This window comes from Antechinus flavipes, chromosome 3 (assembly GCF_016432865.1).
Source record: "Antechinus flavipes isolate AdamAnt ecotype Samford, QLD, Australia chromosome 3, AdamAnt_v2, whole genome shotgun sequence".
NCBI lineage: Eukaryota > Metazoa > Chordata > Mammalia > Dasyuromorphia > Dasyuridae > Antechinus > Antechinus flavipes.
This window is the reverse complement of record NC_067400.1, coordinates 426,550,273-426,570,539: the sequence shown is the minus strand read 5'-3', so window position 1 is coordinate 426,570,539 and position 20,267 is coordinate 426,550,273. Positions and strand designations below refer to the sequence as shown.

At 32.0% G+C, this 20,267-nt stretch overlaps 1 protein-coding gene across 2 annotated transcripts in view; it reads right to left on the bottom strand.

Moving 5' to 3' along the window:
- The window catches only part of LOC127554588 (sodium channel protein type 1 subunit alpha-like), a 205,395-nt gene that overhangs the window by 40,360 nt on the left and 144,768 nt on the right, over positions 1 to 20,267 (bottom strand). For both annotated transcript variants that reach the window (XM_051986234.1, XM_051986233.1), the window contains 4 exons: positions 16,063 to 16,183; positions 10,702 to 10,856; positions 7,877 to 8,050; positions 6,569 to 6,691 (listed from right to left, as the gene is read on the bottom strand). In XM_051986234.1, coding sequence (XP_051842194.1) covers positions 6,569 to 6,691; positions 7,877 to 8,050; positions 10,702 to 10,856; positions 16,063 to 16,183 — 573 coding nt within the window. The remainder of the gene's footprint in view (positions 1 to 6,568; positions 6,692 to 7,876; positions 8,051 to 10,701; positions 10,857 to 16,062; positions 16,184 to 20,267) is intronic.

Below are 20,267 nucleotides of genomic sequence, written 5' to 3'. Positions count from 1 at the left end.
AAAATAAAGGATAACACTATATTCTCAGCTCCCCAGGCTTACAATCTAGAAGTTTTACTGGATTCCTCACTAGCTCTTACCCATATCCAAATTGTTGTCCAAGGCCTTTTGATTGTGCTTTTGTAATATTTTTCCTATAATCCCCCTTCTCTCTTTTACAATCACTATTCTAGTAAAGGCCCTTATTACCTCATACTAGGACCATGAGCCTGCTCATGGATCTTTCTGCCTCAAGTCTCTCCCTATACTAATCCATTCTCCATTCAGTCATTAGAATGATTTTCCTAATGCGCACATCTGATCAAACATCAAATAAAGAAGGTTTTTTTGGTTTGTTTTTTGGCATTCAAAGACTTTTATAACCTATCCTCCTCTCACCTTTATATTTTACACCTTATTACTCAATAGGTATCCTTTAATTCAGTGATGTTGGCCTCCTGGTTGTTCCATGAACAAAATACTCCATCTCAAAATAAGCCACTGATTGCTTAAGTGATTGGTTTAATATCAAACAAATAATGATACAGTACAGATATGTTATATGGACCTATATGTTATAGGCATATCAGATGGGGCAGTATAATATCCAATTAAACCAATGGAGAATCTATCTTATCCCTGGTGTCTTCAAGTCTCCATTGTTCATCCACTTCCTTTGAATTATCTGAGGCAATTTGGGTTAAGTCAAAAAAAACTGGTCACATTCAACTATATCTGTGGATATGTTACTATTTAATTCTTCTTATTGACATAGCTCTTGAAAAGTCTGGTAAAACAGGCCTCTGAATTATGAAGAGACTTTATTGGACAATATATGTGCACTCTTTCAGCTCTGTTTTGAATATATTATCTGAAGTGATAAAAATTTTGTAAAACTCTCCTTTTCTTAACCAGCAGAACAAAAACAAATTCAGCTATTTTCTAGTTATTTCCATATAAATTTGCCTTCAATCATATCTTTAAAGATCTACTATATATAAGCTTTACTATATAGTAGATATATGTATTTATCATAAATCCAATTTTATTTTATTTTTAGTTTCCAATTCTCTTTCTCCCACCTCTTTCTTCCCCTACCCATTGGGAAAGCAATGAAAAAAATACTATTATAGAAATCACATAGTAGAATTTTAGCACTCTCAATTCACTAAACAAAAATACTCTTGGATATAGTTCCAGGAAGGCATGAAGTTCATAAAAAACAGTAATCTGTATAATTTCAAGTAAAGTAAAAAAAAAAGTAAAATAGGGTTTTTTTGGGGAGAAAGATCTAATTTAATTCAATTAAAAAAAATTAGTATGCCTTTAATGTATAATCATGGCATGTGTTAGGCACTGGGGATACAAAGATAAAAGAAAAAGAAAAAAGGAAAAAAGAAAAAAAAGAAAGGAAAGACAGAAGGAAAAAAGGAAAGAAAGCAAGAAAGAAGAAGGTATCTCTGTATGTTGAAAGGAGCAGATTTAGGTTACAATCTATATATAAGAAAGGTCCAAGAGAGGAGCTATCTTAGATGAGGTAAGAGAAACTGAAAATGTGCTTCTCTTTGAATGAAAATTTCTACTTTGACATCTTAAATGTCATCCTATGCTTTCTTTAGTCCAGTACTTTCTGGAAAAATTTACAAGATGTACAATTTGTAGGGGAAAAAAACAACCTCAAACACTCAACATCCGATTTTTTACAATCTCATATTCTAATTTGTAATTTGAATAAGATTATTGATATCTCCCATGTTTAATCTAAGTTAACTAGGTGTATTTAATTATTTTACTTTTAAATATTTAGCATATATAATAACATTTCTGAATGATAGGGAATTATCAATCAATCATTATATCTAATGATTACCTGTTATTTTTGTATTCAAGGAAACCAAAAATTCTATAAGCATATAGACTTATTCTCACATAAATAATTTTGGTGCCATTTCTCCCATTATAGTTCTGGATTGCTAAATAACTTGAAACCAATGCAGAAAATAGGCAAAACTTTTTTGAATTTTCTGATGTCTTTAAAATAAATATGTCTAATTTATATAAGTGGCATGATTAAATCTCTATAATCATAATACATTAAGGTTAGAAGAACTTTATAGACCATCTAGTTGAATATTTTCTTTTTACTGATGAGGAAAAAGAGATGGTATGACTTGACCAGGACAGTAAACCAAGTGAATAGAAAAGCTATACTAAAACCATGCTTCTTGATTCCCATTTCCAGTATATTGCACATTAAAATCATCCAATCATTAATTTTCACAAAAAAATGACTAAAGAAACAAATAGATCCTACTCTAAAGATTATTCAACTTCTTTTCCTGAATAAATGCTTTCTAAAATCAATTACATTCATGAGTTAAAATAATTCTGTAATCTCAAAAGAAAAGTATTAAATTGACCAGTGCAACAGTAAAAAAAAAAAAAAAAAAAAAAGCAAAAGATACCAAACTGAGAAAATTGAATGTTGGATTGACAATTTTTATGGAATATGATATTTTAAAAAAAGAGATCACTTAATAAAGAGTCTGGAGCAGAGTGGCAATATTATCTTTTTATTCTTAGCTCACAATTAATATCCCTGCCTCCCTCTTAAAAACAGAATCTATACTCTTGACTAATGTTTTTCTATTTCAGGATAAAATAATATTTAAATTTATTTGCTTTTAAATTTTTGACTATTGTGTATATATATATATATATATATATATATATATATATATGCTTTCAAAAAACTAGAAAATCAATCAGTAATGACATCTCTCTAATCAGAAAAAAAAATAGTGTAAAACTTACTAAGATTTTCAGGATTTTAGTTTCATTCAAGAAAGGAAATTTTATTTCTGCCTAATTTACAACCAAGAAGATATTTAAAGACTTAAAATTGTAAAATTGTAATATATGTGTGGACCCAAGAGAATAGATGTTTTTAATAATTCAATGAGTTTTCTTATTTTCTCAAAACACTAACCTCATAATTTCACTGTATACTTCTCTATTTTCTTACATATTTATTTTGAAAAGAATCTCCAATAAACATACATTTAACAAAGAATGAGAATGGTTACACAATCAATATCCATTTCTATGAAGCCTAGCACACTGGACACTTGTGCCTGCTCAAATCAGCAGGACATGAAATCTACTGCATATTATTTGAATTTGCAATTTCCATGACTACAACTTTCTAAGAAGCAAAGGTCATCCTTTTATGACAAGTTTGAGGTTTTATAACAACCATTGTATATGGATTGCCCAAGGGTTCCCCCAACCCCCAGAAGGTATCTGAACATGTTTTTTCCAAGTATGGATTACTTAATTTGCAAATTGTTAAATCAATGTTAACGAACTTTTCCCAATATATTAATAACTGGGACTAGGGATCACACAGAGCAAATTCAGGCCCCAAAGGCAAATTTTGGAGAAAATGTAAAGCAATCGAAAAGGGATTGGAATGGAAAAATCTGACTAGAATGTCCTACTGTGACACTCAAATTAACCTCTCCACTCCCTCCCACCCCACTGCACATTAATTAGTCACAGTGAAAGGATTAAAGGTAGCAAAAGGGGAAATACAGTACCCATTATAAAGGGTTGAGGGGAGGAACCAGCGCTCCACCCCATCCAAGTTGGAGAAAGATTATCCTATATAAAATAGAAATATATAGTTTGTTATTAGGAACCCGATATGACAGAACATTTGGTGTTAGTTGTTGTATATGATGCTGTCAGTTTCCCTATTAATGAAGTCTAGAGTACTTTTGAAAAATAAGGCATTTATCTTAACAGATTTCTTAGATTCGGAAATTAAATAATACAAATTTAATGGTACTATAGATATTTAAAGACATCAATTCTTTCAGTTCAATTTTACATGTTAAAGAATTTGGACTGGAAATTTGAAATACAATAAATGTATAAAGCCGTCAGCCAGAAATGTGCGTCAATCATGCAAAACTGAAAGTGCCAGTATGATGATAATTGATAGATCACTTTATGTCTCCTTATCAAGCATTGTAAAGCATGCTTTATTCAGTGATGCTACACATAAGCACATGCTTTGGAATGACCAAAGTGTAATTCAGCAAGCAAACAAAAAAAGCTGCTTTTTTATGCTTAGCATACAATTTTGCAGCTACTTCTTTTTGTGCTATAAGAATTAGAATTAAAAAGAAATAACTGAATATATTCAAAGCTCAGTTTCTGAGTAGAATCATCAATCATCATCATCTCTATCTGGGTCTCCACAGTGAAAATAATTGCAAGAGATTGAAAAGAGAAAAAAAACAAAACCCTAGTCAATTGACAATGCCAAATAATAGTGAGCTGAAATGAATGGAAATTTTAGTGGTACAAAGATCCAATTACTAGATGAGGCTACATATATGTCTGACCCTGGTTGAAACTAAATAATTTCTCTACTTTTCTTACCAGAAATTATTAAGAGTTTACTTTTTTAAAATTCCCATTAGTTAAACCTATACAATCATTAAAAGCAGATACATTTTAGAGAGTTCTTTATTGATGAACAGCAAGGAAAATATTGTGACTAAAGATAACCTACAGAGATATGATCAGAAGCCATCTATCTGGTATATAAGTCCTAGAGAGACACATTGACCTTAAAAGACTTGCTCATGATTCCTGAGCTAGTAAGTGCCTGAGGCAGGATTTGAATCTAGGTTTTTCTAAACTTAAATTCAACTCTACCCATTATTTCAGTATTAAAGATAGTGTTTAAAAGTAAAATGGAATTGAGTCATTTTTTGGTGAATATCTAAGCATGTATATTACTAGCAATCATATCATAAGAGAAACATTAGACTCATGAGTTTAAAAGAATTTGAGGTTTTGAACAAAATGGTTAGAATATATAAAATTTAAGATATGACAGCTTCAAATTTTTAATATTGTACAAAACTCAGATTCTATACAAAATTGATTTTTTTCTGGTAGAAAATTTACCTTCAGAAAAAAGAAATTGTCAATCCGCAATAAAATAAGAAACAGATTTTAAGTGTAAATAATGTCATTTTTTTTTCATGGATAAACACATTACTGTCAGAATTTCCATACACAATTCTTTACGAAAATATGATTAACTCTATGTTAAAGTGAGCAAGACATTCATATTATCTTCATTGTACTCAAAAGCTAGTATCTTTCTGATCTGCCTAAATTAGTTCATGAGTTTACATGAATCATGAATATAAAATAAATTCTCTATTCTTAAATCTGATCAGCCAACATTTATAATATTATTCAATTAATTTTTAAAGAGACTTTAAGGGTCACATTCTAAACTATTAATTAAATAAAAATTGAAATTAAAATTACTGTTAATTTTTAAGTCTTAGAGAGCAGAGAGATTGATCCACAGGAAATCAAACTACTTCACCCATGGCTTTATGGAATTGTAAGTTTTATTTTCTTAAAATGGAATAGATTTTTTACAGCACCATAAAGACCCTCTAAAAGACTATATACCTTTACAGTAAATGAAAGGAGTATGGGAACACAAATAAGCTAAAAATATAACATTTTATTTTTTCTGACCAGGATCCTGGGCAAAGAGTCTTCAAAAAGAATGCCAAAGAAAATCATTATTTATATGATATTTGCTCCATGAGAATATGTTTGGGTTATTTAAGAGTCATCATTCAGTGACAAAATTAAAAAAAAAACCTATTCAAATTATTTCACTATTACTTGCTGATGAGGGAATCAGATATTTAAAAAAAATATATGCTTATGACAGCAAAATATGGGCACTTCCCAAAAGGGATGTAAATTTTAGATTTTTTTTTTAAAGTGGATTATATTTCAGTTGTAACTTAAGCTGTAGCCAGCATCAAAACATCCAAGAGAAAAGGTTTTAAAAATCCCAATCTGTATTTAAGCCTAACCATGTCAACACCTGGATCTTTCCAATCATCAGCTGTTTTGGTTTTTGTTAGTTTTGAATTTTTGGTCTAGATTTCTTTGATTTTGCTTCTCTTCATATTATAGAAGCACCACGTGAGGAAACTCTCCCTTCTAAGGCAGATTTGATATTATTCAGTTATTTATTATCATAGTGAGTTGCATAGGTACTGAGGTCAAGTGACTTTACTTGATTCATAAAGAGGGGCAAAACTTGAACACAGATCTTCTTGAATTTGAGATTGGCTGCCTAACCACTATATTACTCTGCCTCTCATTTTGGATCATGAAAGAAAAAGACAAGAAAACCCTAAAACAACAAGCATTAATAAATCATTGTCTAGAAAGAAGCATATGGTTTAGAATTCTCTTTATTTCACTACTCAGGCTGAATAAATAATTATAACAGTTAAGTATATTGACTAACAGAAAAACTGACTAGGATGTGATTAAAGCAATTTGGATGAGCCCAGTGATGTGTGATTACTATTAGTACCAAGAAAGTCCAGTCTTTTGCATATCTCTGAATGGTAAATATGCAACAGATAAAAGGAGGAGTGTAGCATTTCTGCAAAAATTTGCCATTCCTTATGCATGCATGAGCTCTTTCTATTACATGCATTACCCTACTTTCCTTCATTTATCTTACCCTCATTCCCTCAAATCTTGATAGGGCTCTAAGAGGTCTCAGAGCTCTTAGTGTTCTGAGGGATTTAATGGCACCAAGTTCTGAGTAGCCCAAGGCATTCGCTGTTAAACTAACCAAAGAGACCTGTACAAAAGAGAAAAACAATGTATTTCTTTTAATTTAGAATGACTTTTACACATATGACATGACAATATGATTATTGGCTTCTAAAAAAAATTGTAGAATATTTTCAAGAAGTCATGGAAGAAAAGAATTTTTTCTTTAAGAAAAAGAAATTTGTTAATACTTGAAAAAGAAAACTGAGTAATTAATGCTTGGTATGTCATGTATCTTTTAAAATAGTCTACTGACATTTACTAATAGAAGTCACCTATAAAAAGAAAAAAGTGAAAAAAATTGTAATTTTTTGGAAAAAGTTAGCTACCATTCTGCTCCTTATTTCTTCAAATCTTGATTAAATCTCATTAAATTGATTGTAGCACATTGGCAAAATACAAGGACTGATATTTCAATTGAAATTACAAGAATACTACATTCACTCATCAGTAGATACAAATCTATCTTTATTTAGAAACTTACATTTAGCCCAGTCTTCTCAGTGATTAAATTCTGTATACTGCTTAACCTTACCTTGTGTTTGACAAGTTATTTCAACTTATGGAGAGAATAAAATAATACTTTAGTATATAAACAGTATATACTAAAGGCATCCCATCATAAAAATCTACTTTAAATTCTTTCATATTAATAAGAAGCCAAAATATAAAACTTTTTGAGTTGGGTAGAAGACAGTATTGTATCTTTTCATTTTCAAAGTCTTTTTTCTTTTAAGAAAAAATAAAATTCAACCTTGAAGTTATTATTTATTATGCCCTTTAATTATACAGTTCACATTTTTAGAGTGCTTTAAGGTCTACATAGCCTTCTGACTTCAACATGGTGATATCATTTTGATCCTCTTTAATTATGAAGGACAACAAACAAAGCAACTATTCTAATCACAAGAACCCTAAGGAAGAAGATAGCATAAATACTATTGTTCTCATTTTGCTGATGGGCAAATTTTAAGTGTGACTATTCTTTCACCATTCACCATGTACTATTTGGTGCATAGCCAGGAAGGTGTCACTGATCTAAAAATGACACTGAAAAATCATTACTCAAGTTTCTCCATCCTTAGTTAGTTGTACTTAGCCAACTGATGTAGAGTATTCCAGTACTTAATAAAAAATAAAAAAAAAATAACATTTATGACAAGCTCAATGTGTAAACTCTTTAGATGAAAAGATAAACACATAGAATACGTACATCAACAATTAAGAAGTCTAACCAACACCAGGCATTAGTGAAATAAGTTTGATAACCATATGCCACCCACTTTAGAAGCATTTCTAGAATGAAGATGTAAGTGAAAACTTTATCAGCATATTCCAACATGATTTTAATAGTCTTTCGCTGTTCAATATAAATGTCTTCAAATGCCTGTAAAAAAAAAGTTTTACAATTTAGTATTCATATCATAACATGATCTGTAAACTAGATTGAATGATTAGGAGAAAATGAAAAAAAATCTATAATGACTTATGTTGATAGAGCATTTCAAAATTTGTAGAGTATTTTTTATATATTAGCTCATTTGAGTCTTACTATGCCTCTGTGAGAAAGGAGCCATTGCTAATACCATTTTATAGACAAGGAAATTGAGATTTGTTTTACCCTGAGAGGTCAAAAGATTTGATCACGATCATATAGGTAGTGGGTCAGCTGGGATTTGAATCTAGATCTTTTTGTATTTTAGTCCATTCCACTATTCACTATACCACATTTTCTCTATTATGTGTGTATATGTCTGTGTGTATATATACATATGCATATACATTATATATATGCATGGTACAGTATAGTATGGTAACATTTTGTTGTTATTGTTCAGTCATTTTCAGTCATATTTGACTCTTCATGACTCCATTTGAAATGTTCTGTGCAAACATACTGAAGTAGTTTGCTATTTCCTTCTCCAACATATTTTACAGATGAGGAAACTAAGGTAGCCAGAGTTAAGTGACAGTTATTAAGAGTCTGTGGCCAGATGTGAACTCAGAAAGATGAATCTTCTTGAGTTCAGGCCTAGCCCTCTATCCGCTATGCCACCAGTTGCTTATATGGAATCATATGATTCAATTTAGTATAGAACTGTATGATATAGTATTCTATAATGTGATGTAATACACTACAATATATACAGTATAAGTATAGTATGATAGTTAAGATAGAGTAAAGTAGGATGAGGTAGTTTGAAGCAGGCTAGAATAGGGTAGGTAGGGTGAGATAAATAAATTGGAATGGTTTAGGATATGGTATGGCATGATATAGAATGGCACTATGTAGTATCATATAGCATAGAGTATAGAGTCTATAACATTTTCATATTTAAATTCTCCTTTTGGATTACTTCTTAGCCTCCACTTACTCCATTAACAGATGGAATGTAGGAGGGCTGCCTGCTAATGTTGGCTCTTTTCTGTCCAAAGGCCTGCAGATGTCCAGCATTAAATATTTTGGGTTGAAATGTCTTTTTTTTAATGAGAAAAACCAAGAAATAAGAAGAAAAAGGTAGGCTTTCACTGAATCAATTTATCATTGGTAGCTTTAACTAAGAGAATACTCTAGACTTCAAGTTTTGATTGGCTCCTACCAATCAATTAAAAGTAGAGATGAGATGAGAGCTCAGTTATGTAGGTTTAAAATTGGAGGATTATAATTTCCCCTTTTTTGCTATCCATCTCTTGGCCTTTTTGCTGCTTATTAGTACTATCATAAAATAAATAGAACAAGTAAAGGAAATGAATATCTTGTGATTTATGTCCTCATAAAGCAATAATTGCTACTCATCCTCCTTTGATAAATACTGGCCTGACCTAGCCTTTTTTTTTTTTTTTTTTTTTTTTTTTTTTTTTTTTTTTTTTTACTCATTTAATGTAACTGATAGTTTTTATGCCTCAGTAGAGATGAATGCATGACTTGCCATTATGAATTGGAATCACACATCATCTGCGATCCTTAGTATCATATCATATCTGGGAACTTTGCCTTCATGTTTTCTACATAGGAGTAATTTCATTTTTGTCACTGGCAGAAGATGAAACCCTGGAGATAGGACTTTCAGATATGATTACATTCAAATGTAGACAGCTTGAAGTCCTTAAATCATAGACTTCTATCACAATTATTAACTTAAAAAGGAAAAAAATGTTCATATAATTCTATGGGCTTTTTTGCTGGGCCTCATTGAAAGAAAACCATATATATATATATATATATATTTTAGATGTTATTCACAGAATCATGGGGTTTAGAACTTCAAGCCTGTTAGATCTTGGAGAACATATAATCCAATTCCTTTAATTTAAAGATGAAGAAACAAAAATTATTTTGGCCTTTACTTAAATGGTCTTTTTCCCCTCTAATGTTTTCTGCAATATGGTCCCTTGAAATTCTTAGAGAGGAAAAATATAACTAATTCAAAGTGTTGATTGACTTTGATAAGAATGAAACACTTGCACTTTAAAGGGAAATAAAATCTTCTAATGAGCTACTTAGGCATATTGCCCATTGTTTATTATCATCAACATTTACTGTTTTCCTGAGTAGCAGGAGAATACTGAACAAAATACTTAATAGATTGAGAAATGGCCCCTAAGGACTTAGAGACTCTATCTCCTAAATTGTTAAGAGCACAACTCTGAATATATTCTTGAACTAGGATCTCACACAGCATACATATTATTACATGTATTATTATAATTTCACAGTTTTCTTTATTTGCCTAAAAATATAGGAGAAAAATTAATCATTTATATCCACTGGTTGAATGTGAAGACATTTTAGGGATATATTTTCAGGATTAACTACTTCAAGTCCAAAGAAATAAAGAATTATTTCAAAGAGCAGACTTGGGAAATGCAGGCCCAGAAATGGAATTGTAAGATGGAAGTTTATAGGATGGAAGATTTGAAGTGTGGTTACATTAAAAAACATTTTGGGTGTGAAGATAATTTGGAAATAAATTTCTAATTTGAAAATTCTGGGAAGTTTCTTTTATATGAAATAATTTAGTTTGATGTTTCACTCACCAGAGCACCACTACTGAGAAGAATCATGAAAACAATGAAAGTCTCAAACCAGTTGTGTTCAACTATCCTGAAACAGGTTTTTCTCAGGTTCCACCACTGTTTTCCTCTACCTTCTTCCACGCTGACTTGACAGCATTTGAACCTTCGTACACAGCCTGTAGAGAACAGGTTCAAACATGAAGATCTGAAACATCTCATTAGCAAAGTAAATAATTTTAACATTTTTCTTTTTAATCATTTAACTAACATGAACTTTTCTGGTATGTAATTATCTGTGCACTTTCAATTATTTACCATAAAATTTATGGCATGTGAAGTAATAAAAACAAATCATTAAAAATAAGTTCTCAAGAAAAACTTACAATAATAAAGTCAACTACTCCTGTCACATTTAGAATATAGACAATAAGGGACTGGAGAAGACATCCCTGGTATAATCTCATTTTTAAAGATGAGAGAATAGAAGACCACAGAAAAGTGACTTTAAAATACAGACATAAAGAACAGAGACAAGATTTGAATCCAGGTCTTATAACTGAAGCTAGCATCCTTCTGTTATTTGGATTTCCCTTATGAGAGTTTTAAGGAAGCCTTGTAAGTGATTTTACAAAATTGCATGGCTCAGAAAAATATAATTGGCACTAGCACTGCCCATATTTGTCAGCACCTTCCCCTCATTTCTTGTTTGTTTTGCTATTATATAAAAATTAAGTCAATAAAATATTTACTAAGCACATATTACATCCAAAGACATGCTACAATGTACTGGACACTCTGTATGATGTATGAGTAGGGGAGCAGGGAATAAGGACACAAAAGTTGAATAATAACAATAGTTATTTATTATAGCACTTATTGAGAACTTTTAGGTTTACAGTATGGTTTAAACATGCTATTTAACTTGATCCTCACAACAAATCCCGTGAGGCAAGTGCTATGATTATCCCCATTTAACAGATGAGAAAACTAAGGCAGAGAGAGGTGATTTGCCCAGGGTCACATATTTTCTAAGGATCTGAGGACAGATTCAGATTCAGGTCTTCCTGACATTATTATTGGATCCACTATCTCACCTAGCTCATTTAAATAAGAGTGCAAGAAAGCAACAGGAGAATATTAGGAAAAGTTCATATGTAGATGATGGGATGAAAGTTGAGTCTTGAGAGTGGATAGGCAGAGAAGAGAAAGAAGATCATTCTGGAGTGACAAAATAATATAAGGTAGAAAATACTAAGAAGAATGCTGGTTCATAAATTCTAAAGATCCAATAGACTCAAATTCTCATGAAAACCCAAAACCCATGAAAATCTTATTTTCTTTCTTTTTTATATCACTTCTTATTTACAAGATATATGCATGGGTAATTTTTCAGTATTGACAGTTGCAAAACCTTTTGTTCTAATTTTCCCCCTCCTTCCTCCCACCCTCTCCCCCAAATGGCAGGTAGACCAACACATGTTAAATATGTTAAAGTTTATATTAAATACAATATATGTATACATATCCATACAGTTATTTTGTTGCACAAGAAGAATCGGACTTTGAAATAATGTACAATTAACCTGTGAAGGAAATCAAAAATGCAAGTGGACAAAAATAGAGGGATTGGAAATGCTATGTAGTGGTTCACACTCATTTCCCAGAGTTCTTTCACTGGGTGTAGCTGGTTCTATTCATTATTGAACAAATAGCCCTGATTTGGTTCTTCTCATTGTTGAAAAGAGTCACATCTATCAGAATTGTACTACTTTATTTTCAAAAGGATCATCTCTTTATGATGTGGGAAAGATTCCTTTTTAGATTCCCACCCTCTCCTAGTTAATAATGTAAATTACTCTTTAACTCACAAATCCTGGTCCCTTTGAATTCCAATAAAAGATCTGACCTGTCCCAGCCCCACCTGGATCTGAGCCAACTTTGGAGCTACACCCAAAAGCCCCTCGAGCTAAATCTCCCATTATAAAAGGGAGACACTGGGACCCCTCTTTGCAGAGATTCCAAACATGCTAGCCATATGAGGACCCTCTGTCCACTGGACCCTCTGCCCAGTGCCCTCCTTATCTCTATCTTCACCTATCTCCTTACTTCCAAACCCAATAATAAACCTCTTTTATCAATCTAGCTCTCGGGCCAATAAATGCTTTTATTGGGGACTTGTGCCGCTACTAGGTCCCATTTACTGCTGTATCCTTGCACCGAATCCAAGGGGGTTGCAGGGGATCTTTGCTTGACTTCCTGTATCCCAAACCTGCCACTAGACCTCAACTAAACCCTAATCTCATTTAGGTACCCCAAATCTAGACCTTAATATTTAGAGCTAACTAGCTGAGGCAATAGAGTTCTGGACGAGGAATCCAGAAGATTGAGTTCAAATCTCACATACTGAAGAGGGTTGTGGTCCCTTTAAGAAATTGTATTTCTTATTGATTTGTGATTCCTTTCAGATTATTCCTAGCCCCTCCTGGCTGAGGCATTTCAGGTCAGGAAGCCAGAACCTTTGATTCACAAATCCTGGTCAAAAGAATCCCTTTGCGTTCCAATAGGAGATCCGGGTTTGTCCCAATCCCTACCAGATCAGAGCCACTGGGCTCTCCCTGCCCCCATTCTGATGATCTGCTCGAGTTTCCCAACCTGCACCAAGACAAGCAATATAATGAGCTTTCATCAACTAAGGTCTTTGCAGATGGACCCTGGCAGTTTCCTTTACTACCAGGTCTTTCTGCCCACTAAGAACTGTATTCTCAGTGCAAAACTTCATTTTCCATAGATCTACCAACTGGAATAATATTCTTTTCCAGTGCCATCCTCTCTTTATTCTCACCTATTTCCCTAACCAGACTTTATGCTTCCAATCCCCATAATAAATCTCTTTTATCAATCTAGGTTTTCGGGTCTGTAAATTCCTTTATAGAGAACCTATGCTTGCACCGAATCCCAAGGGGTTGAAAGGAGCTCATTTAATTCCCTGAACCCCGAATCTGCCACTAGACCTCATTTAACTCCCTGACCACCAGAAACCTTAATTTCATTTGGGTTCCCCAAATCTAAACCTCATCAATACTAGCTGTGTGAGCCTGAGCAAGTCACTTAACTCTGTCTGCTTCAATTTCCTTATTTGTATCAAGTCAAAAATAATAGCATCTATCTCTCTGGGCTTTTTTGAGAATAAAGTGAAATATTATCTGCAAAGCTCTTTATAAACCTTAAAGTACATATACATATTACCTTTTATTAACTGCTAAGCATCATTAGTATATATTTTAATAATTCAGCTAAGGAAAATAACCAAAAAAGCCCATTCTTAACTATGTTACTAAAACTATTTTGTACTGTTTTAATTGTATATAGAGTGGCAGCACCATTCAATCACTTGATATGTTATGTTTGCCATATAGGTTTTACCTTTGACTCTTCTTCTCTCTCTCTCTCCTCTTACCTTCAAATTGTCACCAATCCCTGTATGCTGACCATGCTGTTGGAATACCTCTCATCCACTCTCTTCTTTCTATTCCCATTACTATGGTGTAGAACATCCTTCCTTAATTCCTAATGCTTTTACTACCCTTAGCTATATGATAACAGTCCTTATTATTGCAAAAGCATTCTAATGGGTCTGTCTCTCCTTTCTTCAATTTAGCTTTCATTCCACTAACATATTCATCCTTCTTATGCCTCAATCTAGTCCACTCAGTTCATATTATTCTATACTCCAGATAACTGGATGACTCTATCCCTCAAGCATTTTTTGAGTCATCTTGTCTTTATTTTTTTTTTTTTTGTTCAAGTTATCTCATATGCCTAAATTCTCCCTCTGCCTACAAAATTCCTTTTAAAACCCAAATCAAAGAGAAATTGCTTCTAGTAATTTGATAATACTTAATGATTTCTCCTTCTGGTATCACCTTGCTTGGGATAAAATGTAAACTTCTCTTTGGGATATATGAAGCCATTCACAATCTGACTAGAACTACTCTTTCTAGTCTTATTTAACATTATTCTTCCTTTTTTTTTTTTTTTTTTTCTGGCCTACTTTTGCTTTCAGATACATGACATTCCACTATCTATGTTTGTGCCTTTAAACATCCTATTCATCATCCTTAAATGTTTTCCTTCCTTCCCTTTGTTGCTAGGAATTCCCAGCCTCATTTAATACTCTCTTTGAATATATTTCCTGACATCCTCCCCAATTATTAGCATTTTTCTCTCCCCCTCCAAATGATTTCACATTTATTTTGTGTATATTTCTTGTATACTTATCTTTTTGTGTTATTTTCCCCAATAGAATGTCAGCCCTTTGAGAAAAAGCACTGTTTGTTTTTTGTTTTTATAAACTTAGCACCTGGAACAACTACATACTTAATAGATACTTATAAATTCAACTAATAAACTTTTATATTTAAATATTCCATATTATTATATAATATTTACACAAGGATCTCATAATTAAATAGGACACAGTATATCATATAGCATAGATAGCTGTCCTCAGAGGCAGAAAGACACAGGTTCAAATCTTATCTTTTTAAGTAACCCTGAGCAGGTGGATTTAATCTCTCAGTGCTCTAATTGAAGTGGTTGACGTCCTTTTAAGAAACTATTTCTTATTGGAATTTAAAGGGATGCTTTTGACCAGGATTTGTAATTGAATCAAAGACTCTGGCATCCTGGACTGTGGAGGATATGCCTCAGCCAGGAGGGGCTGGGAATTTGAAAGGAATCACAGATCAATAGGAAATACAGTTGGGACCCCAACACGCTTCATAATGAGTTCTTTACCTAGAAACTATTTACTTGTTTTTAAAAATATTTTTATAACCACATTTCAATTTAATTTTTTTTCTTTTAATTATATATATTTTATCTTAGGCATTTAAAAACTATTCTGAGAAGTGATTTCACTTTCTTAGCAAAGGGGTCTATGACACAAAACAGTTTAAAAACTCCCTGTTCTTAGACTTATATTGTTGAGAAGGTATCTATCTGCAGTTGAAAAGGGAATTTCTTCATCTGGGAGAGCCCTGGGGCAAGGAAATGGTAGCTTAAGCTCCAACACCAAATCTTATTTGATTGTTCCTGTGTTTTTCTTATACCAGATCTATCAGAGATAAGACTGTGTCTTCTCTCAAGTTGTATTGCCCCCAGCACCTAGCACCATGTGCTTTACACAGTAGATGCTTAATAAACATTAGTTTATTCTAATTGGAATATAACTAAGTTGTTCTTGGCTTTGTGAAGGAGGAGGTAGACAGATGGGTAGTTTTGTTTCTTCATTTGTCACCATTTAAATATCCTAGGTTACTAAGCACTCAGTTCCTTCTCTTTTCCTTTTCACAGAATAAAACAGATGGTTGACTCATTTACCTTCAGTGAAACAGGCTTCAGGTTCAAGGGCTTCTTCAGGTTCTGCTACAGGCTGTTCCTCTTCAGGAAGTCCAATGTCTACAGTGCTGCCTTCAGATGAACTGCTGCTCTCATTAAGTTTCTGTATTAAAAAGGGTATTATTAAAATAAACATAATTAAACCAACCACTTTATTTCTGGTAACTAACAAATGACCTAGGGAGGAAGGAATACTGCTATGAATGTATCCTTCTAGTGCTAAGCTGTGAAATCCTCTTCTGGAAGTTTCCTAGAAGTTAAGAGAGTTAAAGGATGTCATAAAACTTCAGAAGTATACATGAGAAGGTGATTGGCTTTTAATCAGAATAATGAGAGATGTTATTTCAAAATTCTGTAGTATCAGTGACAAAAATGCTAGTCAACATCATTTACTCAGTGATCATGATGTAGAATAGATTGTATAAAGAAGTATTAGGGGAAGAGGGAAAAAAGGAAAAGAGATAGAGAAAAAGATAGACACAGAGATAGAAAGACAGAAAAAGCCAGAAACATACAGGCAGAGAGACAAGAGACACAGAGAAAAAAACAGAGAGATTGAGACAGAGAGAGACAGATGGAGTAGGAAGGGGAGGAGGAAGGAGGAAAGACTTTCCTTTTTGAGAATGACATTAGTTATGTTATTTTACATTTTAATGATTAATTTATGAGTTTTTCCTTCATCTCATGAATAAATGCAGTGGCCTACTTTCACTTTCCCTAGATAGATGAATAGAATCTTAGAATGTTAAAACTGGAAAGGATATTAGAATTTATATAGTTCAGGTTCTAAATGTTGTGGATGAGAAAATTGAGACTTATAAGGACTGACATGCTCAAATAAACAGTAAAGCTTATACTTCAAGATTTTTAAAAGTTTTTTTTAAGCTTTATGTCTAGTTTTCCTCCCTTTCCTATCACTACATGTGCAATAAATTCTCTGATACAGTAGGATTTTACTATTATAATGGATTTCTGCAAGTTTACCTAATTTTTTTAACTTTCTTTTGCTTAAGTCCAATTCTCTTACATGTAGATTAAAGATTGTAATGACACAAACCTGAGAATTTCAAGCATAGTAGATGAGAAAATTCAATTTGTTCTATGATAAATTATCTATAGAGAACACAAGAAGTTTTCAAAGGCATTTAACATGCTCTATGAACCTAGAATGGGCAGAAAAAGGCAACCGACCAACAATTGCATCAATTGTAGAAAGCATTAATGAAATACATATAGCTATTTCTAAAACTTCTAAAAAGCCTGAAACAGAATGACATACATTTATCTATTTGGATGGAAAACAATATTACAAAAACCCTGGATTATAAAATTTTAAAAGATCCTATGAACTTTAAAACTTTTAGTGAGATAATTACTTTACTCTCTAAAATAACAGCTTAAGAACAGTGTGATAATATAGTCATTGCTAATTATATTTTTATTGTAAATATATTATGCAAGAGAAAATTATAAAAAGGGAAGTTAAAGCTAGTTAAATATATACATTGTTTAATAATATAAAATTGAACAAATCTATCCATATTTCTTGTTAACTTTTCACAAATTTTAGATATTACTCTTTCTACAGATTATATGAGATTATATCCTCAAAAATTAAGAGAATGCTTGATAGACATGAGTGGGGGAAAAAAAAGATACTTATAATAATAGGTAGCATTTACAGAATGCTTTAAGATCTGCAAAATTCTTCATGTCTTATTTTATGCTCACAACAACTCTTTAAGTTGGGTGTTACAAATGAGGAAACTGAGTCTGAAGTTAAATGACTTATCTAGGATCACATTACTAATAAGTGTTTTAAAGCCAGATTTGAATTTCTATCTTCTTGACTCCAGTTATGGTGCTGTGGCTACTTCACCATTCTTTGGCATGGCTTTTGGGAAATAATGAGAACACATACCTTTGCTAAATAGTACAAAATCAAATGTATTTACTTCAAAATATAGCTCACCAGAGAATATAGTAGAAGCACCTTAGTGGCCTCTTCATCCTGCTAAGCAAGAAGCTAAAGAAAAGGCTCAAATCACTCAAAATGAGGCCTACATTAATGGCAAAACAGTTTGTATAATCAGATACCGGTATCTTCTCTACCAGTCAATAAGGACCTATCTTGGAATCTCAATCTGTACTCTAGACTTGCAACAGCAAACCTCCCTGATATCTGGTTTGTACATTATAAAAATACATTGGATGGATCTCAGTGCTCCCTTCTAACATTCTCATTATCCTTGATTGTTTTTCTTGTAAATATTATCCCTCATAAAACTTGGTTATTTTATTTCTGCTGATTCTGTTCTGGCTTCTTGGGCTCCATTCTTCCTTGTAAAGCACTTTGGAATTGCAAATCTCACTCTTTTTACAGAAGCATGTTAATATGGTAGGTAATCAGAGATTTGGTAATGGATATAGAACTTAAAAGCAGGACCATACAAATAAAATTAACATATTAATAATAATCAGTAGGACAATATTCTTTAAATATATATACATGTATATATGTATATATATTTCTAAGTGACAAAAAGATATGGCTTTTCTAAGCTAGATAAAATTGATAAGTTCATTTTTAATCTTTGGCAAAATAAATTCGTGTAGAATTTAAGTGTTATGAATAATTTATGTTAGATCTTCTTAGGGATACTCTTTAGATCAGACTGACTTTTCACAAGGAAAAGAGGATTCTAACCATTATGTTTTTATCCTTTAAAACTTGGTATACTACAATGTAAGCTGACAGAGGAAAGGATCTACATGGAGAGAAATACACTTGTTACCTGCCAGGGAGAGAAGGGATGGATTTGCAGAAAGAGACCTGTATTTTCAGATATTAGTAATGTGGGAGTGTTTTTCCAGATTATATTGATATATGTATTGAAGTACCTGTAAATTTTGCATTACAGTACCTTGTAATTTTTTTCTAAATGGGGTGAGGATTTAGTGGAAGGAACAGATTAATTTAAATATACTTATGATCAGAATTTTTTTTAATTAAGAGCAATAAAACATAAGCTCTTCAAGAGCAAGGACTATAACATTTTTGTCATTTTAATAATAGTAATAATAATAAACAAGCAACATTTATATTATACTATATTCCAGGCACTGTACTAACTTTTACAATTATTCTCATTTGATCCTCATAATAATCATGGGAGGTAATAATAACAATAATAATAATGATAGCTAACATTTATATTTTGCTCCTCACATTGACACAATGTGTTAGAAACTAGAAACATTATACAGTTTAAACCCCAATTGTAATGGTCAAAATATTATAATCTGCATTGCATACTTTCATTGGGCTAGAACCTATCATCACATTTTACATAATGAAACCTTTGAATAGTACAGATTCAAATACAGATAATCACTTCAGGGGATTTCATTATTTGCACTACCTAGTTGTAATCCTATTTTATGAATGATGATTGTGAGATTTAGAGAAGTTAAGAGACCTGCTCCAGCTACAACAATTAATAAAGATAAAGGTGGTGTTTTAGCTTGGATCACTCACAACTCCAAGTCTAGAACTCTTTCCATTTTACAGGAAGTTGAACTTTATATTTCATATTTTCTAATATATGCCCAACAAACCATTGAAATGATTTAATTGACTTGGTAAGGAGAATTTTGTCAAGTTCTTCACAAAATTTTTCTGCAACTTCATTTTTTACAATAGAGTTTGATACATAAACTAAAAGTGTCTATATATATATATATATATATATTGCTTATGCTATTACAAGGAGACATGGGAAGATGTTGCAAAGGAATTATGTTTTTTATGGTTTTTAGTTGCATCAGAAAACTAATTTTATTGACCATTTTCCTTTCTCCAGGGAGATCTTTTAAGCCATCCTTCTAATGAGTTACAATTTTGTTATGTTCCATATAATTAAAGAATATTAATGTTGACAATTCAGTTCTCATTGCCAACTCATTGGTCATTGGACAAAAATCTCATCTTTAGAATAATAAAAGTTATAAAAAATTTCAACAATGATCTAAATTATGATTCTTAGCACTTTCTATCTTTATTTCTGCCACTCTGCTATTGTTATTGCATAATTATAAAGATGGAGCTTATTTAAAGTTTTTCTGTTTCATGGATTGTCATGAAATCAAAACTAAAGAATAGTCAAAGAATTTAATACCCAAAAAAT